At 39.1% G+C, this 16,014-nt stretch overlaps 1 protein-coding gene across 1 annotated transcript; it reads left to right on the top strand.

The window, feature by feature from the left end:
* Nucleotides 1-2,375: 2,375 nt before the first annotated feature.
* Nucleotides 2,376-9,126, top strand: LOC137282203 (sulfotransferase 1C2A-like). Its single transcript, XM_067813933.1, has 7 exons — nucleotides 2,376-2,493; nucleotides 2,767-2,937; nucleotides 3,454-3,610; nucleotides 4,943-5,133; nucleotides 7,751-7,854; nucleotides 8,018-8,198; nucleotides 8,844-9,126. Coding segments are annotated over exons 1-7 (900 nt in total). The 5' UTR covers nucleotides 2,376-2,492; the 3' UTR covers nucleotides 8,939-9,126.
* The last annotated feature ends 6,888 nt before the right edge of the window (nucleotides 9,127-16,014 follow it).

Genomic DNA, 16,014 nt, shown 5'->3' with positions numbered 1-16,014 from the left:
ATCTCTTGAACTGCGACGTACAAAATTAGCTTTACAGTATATAACAAAACTACATTCGAATGAGTCAAATCCTGCATATAACTGTGTCTTCAATCCTTTGTATGAGGATTTATACAATAAGAAATTTTCTCTTGTTCCGCCTCTTGGTTGAAGAATAAAACCACTTATTTCTGCTGCCAGCATTGAGCTGGATAATATAGCTCCTTCCCGTCTCCTTTCGTCTCCTGCTTGGCAATTGCATAGGCCACAAGTGGACCTAACATTGACCACATTTAAAAAATCAGACATGAATGAATTACAATAAAACAAGAACATAATCAATTAAAACATAACTATAGCAATTATAATTCCTTATTTACAGATGGGTCCAATGACAGCGGCGCAGTAGCTTGTGACACTGTCATTGGATCCAGAACAATATCTTCTAGAATACCAGATAACAGCTCTATTTTTACTGCAGAAGCAAACGTCATATTAACAGCTCTGAAATATATTCAAAGACACCCTAAACGTAAACAATACATAATCTTTTCTGACTCTCTTTCGTGCCTTCAGGCAATTAAAAATTTATCATGTAAACATCCACTTTTAATTCAAATTATTGAATTGTATAATTATCTTGCTACTGGCCAATACGACATCGTCTTCTGTTGGTTACCAAGCCATGATGGAATCTCAGGTAACACACTGGCTGACCTTGCTGCTAAGGCAGCATTCAACAAATCTGTGACACCACTTCTTATTCCCTATACTGATTATAAAGCTACCATTAGATCTTACATCCGTGATCTGATGCAGAAGAAGTGGGACACCCAAGTAGGTATCAATAAATTGCATGAAATAAAACCATATGTTGGTTACACCTACTTGGGTCAGTCAGTCCAGATTTGAAGAGGTCATTATACGACGATGTCGTATTGGCCACACCAGGTGGTGAGGATCCTCCGTTCTGCATCTCTTGTGATGAAATAATCACGGTCAAGCATGTCTTGCTTGACTGTGTGGAATATTCCATCACAAGGGACAATTATTTCAAGTCAAGGACTTTGAAGGACCTTTTTAGTAACGTTAGTTCTCATTTAATTATTGCATTTTTAAAAGAATTGGATTTATTGACTGACATGTAAATAAATAATTTTTTTATGACTGAAAGCTGAGTTAGTAACTGAGATTGTTGGTGGCTGTATCCTCGATCAGGGTTGAAGGACCGTAAAATTATAGTCGTCCTGAGAGGATACGTAAGTCCCAAAACATTTGACGTCAAATTTAGTCTTCCATTTGGTTTTTAGCCGTAGTATTTCTGTCATTTTAATTTGTGGCTAATCTTGCATACAATCGCCAGCAGCTGAGGGGATGGTGTAAATCCAGCTGGGGACCATGCAGGTAGCAAACGTACTGTAAGTCCCCATGGCCCCTAGTATGGTGATCTACTTTCAATTGTTGGCAATCTATAGCCTGTTTTTTTATAGTGTATTGTCTGAATAGTGATATTAGTTTTAACTTTTCACCCTAGTTTTAATTCTTATTGTGATATTCAGTTGCTTTTCTGTCTTTCGTTGACAGGTTTTTTACCATATACATAAATTCCTTCTTCCAAGAATCTTTTCGTCACGATATGGCTGCAATATTGCCGATGTGACGTTAAATATTGACTCACTCACTCTTCGTTGAAATATGTTATATTATATACACATAGCGTCTTCGATAATGGATGACAAAAGATAATGTGCATGTTACCAACATATAGGCTTGTAGAAAAATACATCGCTTTCCTTACCATTTTAGGCTATCTGCTGGTTCATTTTCGTTTCAAACTGGATAATTAACAATGAATAATTCACCATATTTAACTATACAACACATATTGCACCAGAAACATGGAGTATGGGAACATCCTAAAATTTAATGTAAAAATTTAAACGAGTTAGGCTGTTTATACTCTAAAGAACATATTGGAAGACGCCGTGAAGCAACTGATTCAACATTCGTTGAATCCGAGTGTTATGAAACATTGTCAAAAGGAGCGAAAAACAGTAGTCCTGAAAAACAACGCCATGTTTGATTCAAACGCTAAAACACATCTGCCTAGTGAAGTGGAAGATAGACTTTGAATCAAACATAGTGGCGGTATGTCGTTTAGAGAGGAAAGTTAAGAACAAAGTTCCATATTACAACGCTGTTTTTGTTCTGTAAAGACTATGAGAGGTAATGATTTAGCATTTAATTGTATTCTGCAATGTGTGGATGATGATTTCATCACTTATATTCCACTTAATATACATGCACAGCTGTTGTCTGAGTCATACAAAGAGGCATATTGGGAACTCTTTTTCTAACAATGAGGGAATTTGCAGCTGATATCTATTTCAATCGATCCTTTTTCATGCATGTTCCAGTTATTTCACACACGTTGAGGCATACAAGAAGAGCTTTCGGAAGCTACTTTTCAAACAAAGAGGGTTGTTTAAAGTTGAAAGTTTGTGACAACAAGCAGTAAGTAAATGGACTAAACTGTCCAAGGACTTTCTTTTCTGTAACCTGTAACATATCTTTGGGATACGTGGGTGTTTAGGACAGCATTCTCAAACCGTACTATATAAAGTTTATGTTTCCAAACTTTCCTCTGCTTCACTACCAAGACATAATCCTATACTGGGTGGATATGTGTATATTATGCTGAAGACAACCTGGACGTTGGTTTTGAACCTGTTTATAATCTTATCCATAGTGTGAAAGATGTAATCGAACCTCTATATCTATCAACAGTGGAGAATATGTCAGCCCTTGCAGAAAAAGCCATGGCGTCTGGGTTCAATCTCGACTTGGTAGTACATGACGGTTTGGTGCAAGCAAAGTTCATGGTTGACAAGATTAAAAGGGCGAAAACGTTCGCCATCAGGGAGGACGATATCTTCCTGTGTACATATCCAAAATCCGGTACGTCATAAGATAATAATCATCGTGAACTGAAATTGTGTAAATTCGTCTAAAACAAACTATAGATCACCAGCACCTGAATCTACATCACCATACGAGGCACCGGGAGTTTCACACTAACTACTTTCTGTAAACCTGTATGAGAACAAAGAGCATCTGCACCTATTCACTGAAAGAGTTTCTAATAGCGACAAGCACGAATATGTCATATACCACGATCTTTCTTATGTCTATGAGAACCGTGAAGGTCCGGGATAGAATAGGCCTTCAGCAACACATACCTGCCATAAAGGCGACGATGTTTGTGGAAAGAGGCGACTAACGGAATCGGGTGGTCAGACTCGCTGACTTTGTTGCCACATGTCATCTGTTAACAATTGCGCACACTCATGCCCATCCTGATGATCACTGGATTGTCTGGTCCGGACTCGATTATTTACAGACCGCCACCATATAGCTGAAATATTGCTGAGTAAAACTAAACTCACTCATTCCCTTCCCATGTCTATCCACAAGGTACTCACTGGACGTGGGAGATCCTCAACATGATAGTAGCCGGCAAGGCTGAATACACAAAACACTGGCTGAATTCAGCCTATCTAGAAAGCAGGACCAAAGAAGAACTGGAGAAGCTGGAATCACCTCGAATTATCCACACTCATCTCCTTCCCAGGTAACTCATACATGTGTATATGTCTCCGTATTTGTGATTGTTTAACATGTCATAGCTTAGGTTTTAATTCTGACGTTTCAGTCTGAGCATTGTGCTTGTCGTATGTGAGCACTGTATCATCATGGAAAGCCGCAACTTGCGTCATATCACAGAATGGAGAACATTGATGCTGGGCCTTCTCGCCTAATAAAGGCATGTTCCCTTATGTTTATCCAATACAGTATAATGCGTTTTTTTCTGGTAAATTATGTGTTTGTTTTACAATAATAATTGTTTCTTACTGTTGCCACCATTTGAGGTTGCACTCATCTCTTTGAACAGGACTCATATCAATGCTATAGGGATTCACTACAAGTCTGGGTTCAAATGAGAAGTTTCAACGATGAATGTTTAAATAAGTCGGGTTAGATATAATTGCATAAAACATAAGCAGAATACATGGTCTTGAAACCTGTACCCAACGGGGTACTGAAATCTGACGCTTCATAATCAACCAAAAAATATCTTGTTTAAGAAACTATCATGTGACAATGTTATATTGTCACTCTTCACATACAAACAGCTGGTGGAACAGAGTCGGACGTATCCTGAATATCAGGGGGATGTGTTGACTTGCACCTGAAATGCGCGCCTGTTCTTTTCCTCCATCCGTGTAGTGAACAGCCCACTGTATCAAAGTTACGCATGTGCATATGATGACATGTGTCAACTAACTCATGATGACATGAGCCTGACCAGCCGATTCCATTTGTCGCGTCTTACGACATGCATGGGTTAAGTATGATCAATTCTAACCCAGATCTTCAATGGTACCTTGAGCTTGGATATGAGTTCAGTGTTGAGTTGACTGAAGCTAACATGTGTCATGTTTTTTAGCGGCATTTAAAAGTTGTTATAGATGACCGAGATATTTAATGAATAGATCTTCTTTAATATTTTCCACAGAATGTTTCGAGGTCATTACGAGATCCCTTCATTAGGTGAACTGACAGCTGATACTATGACGCCGACCCTATGACGCCATAACTTCGCTTTGACATCACAATGCATGTGGCTTCACATTCATAAGGAAGAATGCAATATAACTGTAGTTGAACACTTGACCTGTTAATTACAGAATGGAGATTAATCTATGTTAGAGTTGAAAGTTTAAGGTTAATACACAACGATTGCTAAATACTCCATGTGTTAGCTAATTGCTAACATGCGGCATTCAGAAAACTCTACCCGCATACTAAATATTCACAGAATAATGTCTCTTGATATACTTGATCGAATAAAACGGCAGAACTATGACCATAGTGTTGCCTTCAGTTTGACATTTGGTTGCAGTCAGATGCCAGACGCCATATGGACAAATGGATGTAAGGTGGTATATGTCCATAGACACCCAAAGGATTGTTTGGTGTCCTTCTTCAGTCAGCTCAGCAAACAAATCTGGGAGGACAACCCTTTACAAAAAACAGCTTTTTCAGGCTCCTGGGCAGATTATCTTGACTTGTTCCTTGATGGGTATACACTCGGTAAGGTTTGTGAACAGTATTTGATATAAATATTTTCTACAACTAATAATTGTATAATAGTATCCGAACATTGACACCTTAAACAGCTGTTTACAGAAAGGGTTAACAACACAAGCTGTTTTCACCAGAGTTAGGCTGAAGCATGTATGTTGTGTAGTGTCGTCACAAGATTCACTTCAAAACCAGTTACAAACTGCAAAATACTCGAACATTTCCAAATTATGAGGAAACACACGGCATAAGAACATACCACAAGGTGAGTCTCATTAACCTATTCAGACAATGACTTACGTTTCAGCCGATCCGAATTTTCTCGTGTGAAAGTGAAACTAGACATCAGAAACAAATCTGGTTGCACTGAATTCCAAATCTTTGTTTTATAAGAAAATGACATTTGAATTTAAGTTTTAAAATTTATTAGCATCGTATTTTTATATTGTATTGCGAGGTGTAGGCAGCATGACTTTACAAGTTGTTCATTGGTCACGAGGGGGCCAAGGGTTGAGGTACCCACGATGTTTGCTTATAACAAACCCGAAGGGAGAGGGGAGCATGCACAAACAGCGACGGTACCTCGACCCATCGTCCCCGATGGACCAGTGAACAACATATTTATCTCACCGAAAACCTCCTTGTTTGAACTCTTTGAAGCATGAGTATCGGATCGTACACTTCAGGCAACCTGTGTAAATCAAACGATTCGAATCTTGCATTTTGCTGTTCTTTCCCGTTGTATTGCCTTAGTAAAGTCGCTGCGATGAAATCCCCCTTCTTAATATTGAAAGGGACTACATTTGAACTTTTTGTCAAAATTTATTCATTCGAATGGAAGTCATTTTTTTCGTAGCCACCACTAGGTATGGCGGACAACACAAGAAAAAAACGGATTTAGAATTATCTCCCTTCCATCGATTTTGGATTCGTAAAACATCCGTAATACCCGTGCATCACGCACGATGCAATGTTATCAGAGATAACTACCACGAAGTACTGGATGAGACGCTATTGACAGCGGGATGTATTGCAACACACCTCACTTGTGCATGTGGTGCATTAAAAGTATTAGAAGAGCGCTCAGTCAATCATTTATGTGTGAGGTAAGATATCACAGACTGCCCTTGTTTAATGAGGTCTATTCATGACTCACTGGTTACACCTGTTATGGGTTTATTTTCGCTCATTCAGTGTAGTTCTTTACCACAATCTGATTGATATAAGATCATTTCCGTACCAGAACACCAAACCTTTCTAGCGACAGACCCACGTTTTGAGATTCCACGATTTCCAGATTTTCGTTTGTCAGGGTTCACTGTCCGACAAAGTGCACTGTGCGATGTGTTTGCAAGGTTTACAAGGAGCGTAGTGTTGTAATATGCAAGTGCTTAGATGTTTCAAATCACACTGATTTATGTTTCTGTATCCATTCAAATGAATTAGACCGTCACCAAGCATCCACCGTTTCCCAAGCTATATTGCTGGGATAATCAGGGACTCGGTGTAAATAACCCCTTTGTATTAGCTATATTCAACATTACCAGGAACGATAACAACCAAATCATTTGTTTTGTAATGTCACCGATATCAACATTGTCTTTCTAGAATATGATGTAGTATATCTGAATGTCCCAGTCCCTAGTGTGGTAAGGTAACTTCAGTTGTTGGCGATTTATAGCCTATTTTATATTGTATTAGCCACATACAAGTAGTACTATTAGTGTTGACTTTCCACAATTTTAATTCTCATTATGATATTCTATTATTTTTACTGTCCTTTGACGACAAGTTTCTATAATATCCACATGTTCTTTTTCAGTTTTAAAAATGTTCTACGATATACGATGTGGCTGAAATATTGCCGATGTGACGTTAAATATTAATTTCCCTAGAATGGTGATGTACCTTCAGTAGCTGGCGCTCTGTAGCCCGTGTTTTGTATTACATTGTGTGCTATAGTTACGATTAATACGATGTGGCTCAAATATTGTTGATGTTACGTTAAATTTTAACTCACTCGCTCACTTCCTCACTCATTCGTCCATGCAGGTAGCAGAGACACTGTAAGTCTCCATGGTCCCTAGTATAATGATCTGCCTTCAGTCGTTAGCAATCTGTAGCTCGTATTTTATACAGCATCGTCTGCTTTAGTTACTAGAATGTTTTACCTTTCCGTGCTATATCCATATATGTGATACCTTAGTAGTTTACTGACCCGTGAAGGTCCCGGGAGAGAATAGGCCTTCAGCAACCCATGCTTGCCACAAAAGGCGACTATGCGTGTCGTAAGAGGCGACTAACGGGATCGAGTGGTCAGGCTCGCTGACTTGGTTGACACATGTCATCGGTTCCCAATTGCGCAGATCGATGCTCATGTTGTTGATCACTGGATTGTCTGGTCCAGACTCGATTATTTACAGACCCCCGCCACATAGCTGTAATATTGCTGAGTGCGGCGTAAAACTAAACTCACTCATTAGTATTTTACTGTCCATCGTGACAGGTTTTATTCTTCCAAATGTTTTAATTTTTCATAATATATAAATTGTTTTCGTCACGATATGGCTGAGATATTGATGACGTGACGTTACCTCACTCACTCACTCACTCTGAATACCCCCAGCTCCCTGTGGTTCATACTTCACCTACAGGCTACAGATGTCCACCATATCCGACACATATAAGGGCTTTGAAGTGTGCACTGTGCGGTATGAAGACATGAAAGCGGTATGCTCTGTATTATTATTGAGTAATAGTTCTCAACATCAAAAAAACGAAATAATAGTATATTTGTGTCATTCTAGTACGCACTGAAGACAATGTAAAAATGCACGTTGACATATGACAAAATTATTTTATTTGTAGAACATTACTATTTCATTTGTTCCAGCATTGTGCCAGAGAAATAAAAAGAATGGCTGAATACCTTGGTCGCCCTTTACCGGAACAAATATATAGGGATATATCTGAAGCGTGCTCGTTCAAGAATCTCAAAAATGCCTGTGAGACGATGAAGGATCAGACCTATCACTATAAATGGCAAGACGGGTCAAGCGGATACTTTAGGAAAGGTAACACAAATATCGCAGTATGATAATGGAATGTGGGGACGCTTTGTCCTGAATTGTCCTGCAGTTTTATTAAACCACGTCAAACTAATGCATCACCTTGGAGGACAATGCTTATTAGGGAGCACTTGTTTAGAATGGGATATGAAATACTGTCATAGGGTGCAGCTAGCGGTATTCAAGAGGGACAATATTTTCAAGGCAAGAAACTTACGAAGAATGTTTGTAAGGTCGAATTTAGTCACCTCTGATCAACTAGATGTCTTCCTGATAATTACGATGTTCAATACTTGCATGAACATCATTAGCATGGGGTTGTTTCATCAGGTTTTACAGGATTTAAAGACAATGGGTTGAATTACATTTCTTGAAACTGATCTGAAATCAGATCAGTATAGCATAATGTGCTATACTGGTGTCTTCTTGTGTAGTTCGTCACTTTGACACAAGGTCGATGAGGGGAATAGAGACTGTGCTTATGTTGATGATTACTTTCGATTATTACTCTATTTTGAGTCGTATCACAAGGTCGATTACATTTGTTCGTTAACCATGGCAGTTTTGTCGTTAAAGCAGGCATTATCTGACTGGAGTTTTACATTGCGTACAACAGAAGAAAAGCGACTAATAATATGTTTCTGATGACAGGTGAATGTGGAGACTGGAAGAACTTTTTCACTGTGGCACAGAGTGAGAGATTCGACAAAATGTATGAAGAAAAGATGCAGTCACCTCTCCTTTGACGTCTTCCGGGAACAGATTCGATTGCAATTGCAATAATTCACAAAACTGTTTGTTTTGTTCAAAGACACATTTCAGAAATCGCAACATGCAATGTATGTGAGAGAGAGAAAAAACACAAAAGAAACATATGATCGCATCTGTTAGCCTTGATTATGTTTCAAAGATAACTATAAAAATCATCAGAATTAACTCGACTTCATGGTCTCTATATTTGGATCTAAAACAAGTTAGGAATTAGACGATTAGGAAACATTTAGGCATGCATGACTCACCCGTTAGCTCGACATCCGCGACTTGTTGTGCAAACCTCTTGCTGATGACGTCAAGGACGTCATACGACAGAGATCAGCGTCAAGGTCAAACGTTAACTATTCACCGGAACGTTCCCGAGATTCAGAAGTCATTCAGAAATCAGTGGCGTGGGAAGTCATGCATTATTAAGGCTCATGAGACTGCAAATTGAGGCGTGCGATAACAGATTTACACAACTTGCAAATTTCGGAGAAGTTGTGAAATACGATGTGAGTAATCTGTTCTAAATATACTTTGGTGAGCATCAAGTAATGTTTTCTCCACTTTTAAAAGTCAGGTGTATGGCAGTGGACGATGCTCACTCTTCTAGGGGTTCAATCACAAATTGATAACACTAACTCCAAATCATGTGTATGTACATGTTAAGATCTATCAAGGAAATCCAATCCCTGTTACAATTTTGTCAAACCTACCAGATTGTCGATTTTTTAAAACATGGGTGAAACGATATTCTGGAGCTGATTACGGACTTTAAAGCTTCCAACCGGAGAACCTGCCCCAATGTAAACTTCAAATACGCTCACGAAAGAAACAGACATTGCATGTTACTTGGTTGATCAAGTGCATACATCAGAAAAGAATTGTAGTGTTAAGTTATAATGGTATAAAATTAGCAGCTTCAGATTGTTGTACGTCCCTTGTCACATACCTGGCAGACGGATTGACATCTACTTGAATGAACATACGGAAGAATCCAACCAAATCATTCTCAGATCATTTACCTCTAGTTTTCCTCGTACCGTAGATGTTTTGAAGATACGGATATAAATCATTTTACAGATGCCACGGTATGTAGATGCACCTTGAATCCCATTATGAGTGTAAAGTGTTGATCCACCACGTGTTATCTGAAGACTTTAAAACTAGCAACATTTTATTGACGTCATTGGAAATATTTTATGTCTACTCATTACAGAAGAATTGTAAGAAATAGTGAGATTCGACATAAATGTTCTCTTACTCAACCAGCAAGTGTAAGGCTGTATTGACTAGTGTCATATCGCAAAATATGGTTGCACATAATCCACAAACTCTCAATATATACGGCACCCGTGGCGAGTCACCTCCTCGTGGTGGGCGCTGGGTAACGCCAAGAGCTCGCCACCACCCCCGTTGTGGACCCGGGGGCATATTTGGTCCACCAACCCGTTTGCCGTGGGTTGCGGCCCTGTGTCGGTGGAGGACGGGAGTCTGGGGGTTGAGGGCGCTGGGGGCCTGTAATCGTGCTCCCTTTGCCCAACACAGCCTTTTGACCCTTACTTCACCTAGACGGGTGGTTGAATGGGCCCGGTTCAACCAATCGGCTGGACATGCCGAGCCCTGAGCACTATATTTCGTTGCTCAATAACTATTTGGCTTGGACACAATGTTGACATAATTGGTTTTAAGTATATATTGTATGATATATGAATTTTCAAATTTGATATAATTTGCCTAGATGCTGGTGCCAAAAGGCGATGGCTCATGGGCCAATCTGGTAGACTGATTACTTGTTTAATCCTTCTGCTGGAGTATATCATCCCAGTATCCTTGGTGCTGCAGGTCGGAGATCCACTTGTAGATAGCATTGTCTTTATGATACTCGGTAGTGGGTGGGGAGCTGGGATGATGAATCTTATATACATTAACATGGAACCTGAACCCCCCCTGAGAAAAAAAAACGTCAGCTTGATAATGGCCAAAGCACAAGTGACAGTTATCGACCATTGAAACAGGTAGACTATTGGCCGAGATTTCTAGTGATAGAATCTGTGGATAAAAAACCAATTAAACTCAATCCGTTTGCTGTTTCCAAAGCAGTGTATGGTATTGCAGGAGACGTGAAAAATATCAGGAGACAGAGATCTGGGTCGTTACTCACAGAATGTAGTAAACGACAACGAGCAACCAACCTGCTGTCAATTGATACGTTGGCCGGATGCCCTGTTTTAGTGTCACTCATCGTACACTGAATTCAAGTAAAGGCACTGACAGGGATCGACATCATCTTTTAGAGGACATGACGGAGCTTGACATCATGGTTGAACTGAAAGATCAAGGTGTCACGCACGTGAAACGTTTTACGAGGCGTCACAATTCTGAAGTAGTTCTCACAAACACATATTTATTGTCATTTGTCTCTCCAACGGCACCGAAGTCAATCAAAGCTGGATATTGCAATCTTCCAGTTGAAGTGTATATACCAAATCCACTGAGGTGCTTTAAATGCCAGAAATTTGGTCATGGGATAAATTCTTGCTCCAACCGTATTACTTGTGCTCATTGTGGGGAGCAATCTCATGTTACAGAAGAATGTACAAATAAACTGTTCAGGAAAGCATTCCTCCTCATCAAAAGATTGTTCGATATGGAAAAGGGAAATGGAAGTCAATAAAATAAAACATTCTCAAAATATCAGCTATGCTGAAGCTAAGAAGCTTGTTCCCTCTGTTTACCCAAATGACTCTTATGCTTCTGTTAGTAAAAGACCACCCACGACCACACTCTCAGTTGAATGTCAGAGCTGACATGGATAAAATCTACTTCTCCTGAACCCATCACAAATCAAGAATTATTACCACGAGGAGACTTTGCTACTCAGACTGTAGCCATGACGCCGTCTCAGCCTCAGCCTATGCCTTTGTCACAGGACTCCGCAAGTCCAAAGACTCAGCTAGATAATAGAAAGTCCTCTGGTCGAAATGTTCATTCCAAATCCAAATCAGATTCGTGTCAGTCAAAAGCTGTACCTGGACATCAAGTCGCACAAACTGTGAAAGGAAACCAAAAATTTACTAGAATCAACCAAAGCGATAGAGTCGCTAAGGGTTCAAAAGATGAGATTCAGCTTTTTAATAAGTGTGGGTCCCTCGAAGATATGGATACGTCTGAACTTATCCATCACCGGACAGGGAGTTTATCGCCTTCTAGATCAAGGCGTGGTAGATCACCAATAAACGCACCAAAGTGATGAATCATTCACCAAATATAGTGCAGTGGAATTGTAGAGGGGTAAGGACCAATTTTAACGAATTGCAGCTATTGGTCCAAGATTTTGCACCACGAGCAATATGTCTGCAGGAAACGCATCTGAAACAAACAGATCTTTTTAAGTTACGTCAATATGATGCGTATCATTATTTTTCACCTCCGGGTGACAGAGCCACTGAGGGATCGTCAATACTTGTCAAACAAGGCGTTATTCATAGCCCTGAAACTCTTACAACTAATCTCCAAGCCGTTGCAGTGCGACTTACTCTTCACGTTGCACTTACATTATGCTCTTTGTATATTCCGCCTTCTTCAGCACTCCAACTATCTGATCTACAATCCCTCTATGATCAACTTCCGAAACCGTGCCTTATAATGGGCGATTTGAATGGCCACAACCCACTCTGGGGTGGTACAAATACAAACAGTAAAGGTAAAATACTTGAAGATTTTATATCCAATAATGAACTCTGTATATACAATGATGACTCAAATACATATCTGCATCCTCCAACCGGCACCTACTCTTCTCTAGATTTGTCTCTTGCAGACTCTAATCTACTTCATGACTTTGATTGGACAGTCCACAATGACCTCTGTGGAAGTGACCACTTTCCAACTATTTTATCAGAAATTTCCCAATCTGAAGCTCCATCTTACACAAGATGGAGTTTTTCTAAGGCAGATTGGTCCTTATTTAAAACATTGTGCTCATCTAAACTCCAACCTTCATGTTTCAGTCAAATACGTGATAAAATTCAGCGTTTTTCTGACTTTTAAATGAGATCGCTGCAGTATGTATACCACAATCCTCTACAAATCCATATGTACGGAAGCCGTGGTTTAATACAGACTGTAAACAGGCTAGAAAAGCGAGGAAAAGAGCAGAGAATTATTTTCGAAATCATCCAACTGCCCATAACTTAAACAAGTTTAAAGTACTAAACGCGAAGGCACGTCGTACGTTCAAACAAAACAAACGGCAGTCCTGGAGGAACTATGTCTCCAGGATTAATTCACGCACACCAGTGTCCAAGGTATGGGACATGGTTCAGAGACTAAAAGGCAAAGGTTCGAAATCTGCTGTTCACCATCTAAAAGATGGTGATAATTTGATTACTGACACATCTCAAATTGCGATTAAACTTTGCGAAACGCTTGCCAAAAATTCTTCATCAGAAAATTATGTTCCTGAATTTCAGAGATACCAGAAGTTACAGGAAAAGAAAAAAACTTAATTTTGGATCAAATTATGGTGAAGATTACAATGAAGTGTTTTCCTTACATGAGTTACATGCAGCTCTTGAGCAAGCTCATGACACAGCAGCGGGTGATGATAATATCCATTACCAGCTACTGAAACACTTACCTGAACCATGCCTATTGACACTTTTAGATATATTTGACAAAATATGGACGTCTGGAGAATTTCCTCCTTCATGGCGTAATGCCATTGTAGTTCCAATACCAAAACCTGGTAAGGATCATACAGATCCATCAAATTACAGACCGATATCGCTTACTAGCTGTGTCTGCAAAACCATGGAGCGTATGGTGAAAAACAGATTGGTTTGGTATCTTGAAACCAATAACCTAATAACAAATATTCAATGTGGTTTCAGGAAAAATCGTAGTACCATTGATCATTTGGTCCGTTTGGAATCCTTCGTTAAAAATGCTATAGTCAATAAACAACATGCAGTATCAATTTTCTTTGATCTTGAGAAAGCTTATGATACAACCTGGAAGCATGGCATTTTGAAGGATTTACATGAGTTTGGTTTGAGAGGCCGTTTGCCTCTTTTTATATCAGAGTTTTTAAAAGACAGGCAATTTCAAGTCCGAGTGGGTTCTACCCTGTCTGATCATTACAATCAGGATCAGGGTGTCCCACAAGGCAGTATTTTGTCCGTCACTTTATTTAGTATTAAAATCAAGAGTTTATCCAAAGTTTTAAATGACTCGATTGATGGATCACTTTTTGTGGATGATTTTAATATTTCCTGTCGTGGTAAAAATATGTATACTTTTGAACGACAACTGCAGTTGTGTTTAAATAAAATACATAAATGGTGTCTTGAGAATGGTTTTAAGTTCTCAAAGTCGAAAACTAATTGTGTACACTTTTGTAGGAAATATAAACCGTATAAGGACCATGAACTATGTTTAAATAGCACTCCTATCAAAGTCGTAAAGGAGGCAAAATTCTAATATTTGATTCTCACTTAACCTTCTTGCCTCGTATTAAATCTCTTAAAGCTAAATGCCTGAAAGCACTGAATTTGTTAAAGGTTGTTTCAAACTCAAAGTGGGGAGGGGATCAGACTACCCACCTTCACTTATATAGATCATTGATACGGTCTAAACTTGATTATGGCTCCATCGTTTATGGCGGAGCCTGCAAAAGCAACCTAAAACTTTTAGATTCTGTCCACCACCAAGGCCTAAGACTTTGTCTTGGATCTTTCAGAAGTTCACCTGTTGACAGCCTTCATGTCGAGGCTGATGAGCCATCTCTTGAGCAGCGACGTATAAAATTAGCTTTACAGTATATAACAAAACTATGTTCCCATGAGTCAAACCCTGCATATGATTGTGTCTTCAATCCTCTCTATGAGGATTAAAACAATAAGAAATCTTCCCTTGTTCCGCCTCTTGGTTTAAGAATAAAACCACTTATTTCTGCTGCCGGCATTGAGCTGGATCATATAGCTCCCTCCGGTCTTCTTTCTTCTCCTCCTTGGCAATTGGTTAGGCCACAGGTCGACCTAACATTAACTACATTTAAAAAATCAGAAACAGATGAATTACAATATAAACAAGAATTTAATCAATTGAAACATAGATATAGCAATTATAAATCCTTATTTACAGAATGGTCCAAGGATGGTGGCGCAGTGGCTTGTGCCACTGTCATTGGATCCAGAACAATATCTTCTAGATTACCAGATAATAGTTCTATTTTTACAGCAGAAGCTAACGCCATATTGACAGCTCTTAAATATATTCAAAGACACCCTCAACATAAACAGTATATAATCTATTCCGACTCTCTTTCTTGCCTTCAGGTTATTAAAAATATTTCTTGTAAACATCCAATTTTAATTGATATTATTGAATTATATAATAATCTTGCTACTGGCCAATACGACATCGTTTTTTTTGTTGGTTACCCAGCCACGTTGGCATTTCTGGTAACACAATGGCAGACCTTGCTGCTAAAGCAGCACTCAACAAATCTGTGACGCCACTTCTTATTCCGTACAGTGACTATAAAGCTATCATTAGGTCTTACATCCGTGATCTGATGAAGAAGAGGTGGGACACTCAAGTAGGTATCAACAAATTACATGAAATAAAACCCTACATTGGTTACACCTACTTGGGTTGTCAGTCCAGATTTGAAGAGGTCATCATGCGACGATGTCGTATTGGCCACACACGATATACACATGAATATTTGCTTAAAGGTAAGGATCCTCCGTTTTGTATCCCTTGTGATGAAAGAATCACAGTCAAGCATGTCTTGCTTGACTGTGTGGAATATTCCATCACAAGGGATAACTTTTTTAAATCAAGAACTATGAAGGATCTTTTTAGTAATGTTAGTTATCATTTAATCATTGCGTTTTTAAAGGAATTAGACTTGTTACATGACTTGTAAATAGATAAATATTTTATGATTTGAAGTTGAATTAGCAGTTAAGATTGTTAGTGGCTGTACCCTCGCAGGGGGTTGAAGTACCGTAAAATTATTGTCCTCCTGAGAGGGTACGTAAGTCCCAAACAGTTG

This window comes from Haliotis asinina, chromosome 4 (genome assembly GCF_037392515.1).
Source record: "Haliotis asinina isolate JCU_RB_2024 chromosome 4, JCU_Hal_asi_v2, whole genome shotgun sequence".
Taxonomy (NCBI): domain Eukaryota; kingdom Metazoa; phylum Mollusca; class Gastropoda; order Lepetellida; family Haliotidae; genus Haliotis; species Haliotis asinina.
The sequence above is the reverse complement of the archived record's forward strand: the minus strand, read 5'-3'. Positions and strand labels throughout refer to the sequence as shown.

Bases quoted from the DNA above. Each gene is read 5' to 3' on its own strand.
- LOC137282203 (XM_067813933.1), top strand. The intron at 7,855-8,017 runs GTATGCTCTGTA...CATTTGTTCCAG, and splicing joins GGTATGAAGACATGAAAGCG to CATTGTGCCAGAGAAATAAA. The intron at 8,199-8,843 runs GTAACACAAATA...TTCTGATGACAG, and splicing joins AAGCGGATACTTTAGGAAAG to GTGAATGTGGAGACTGGAAG.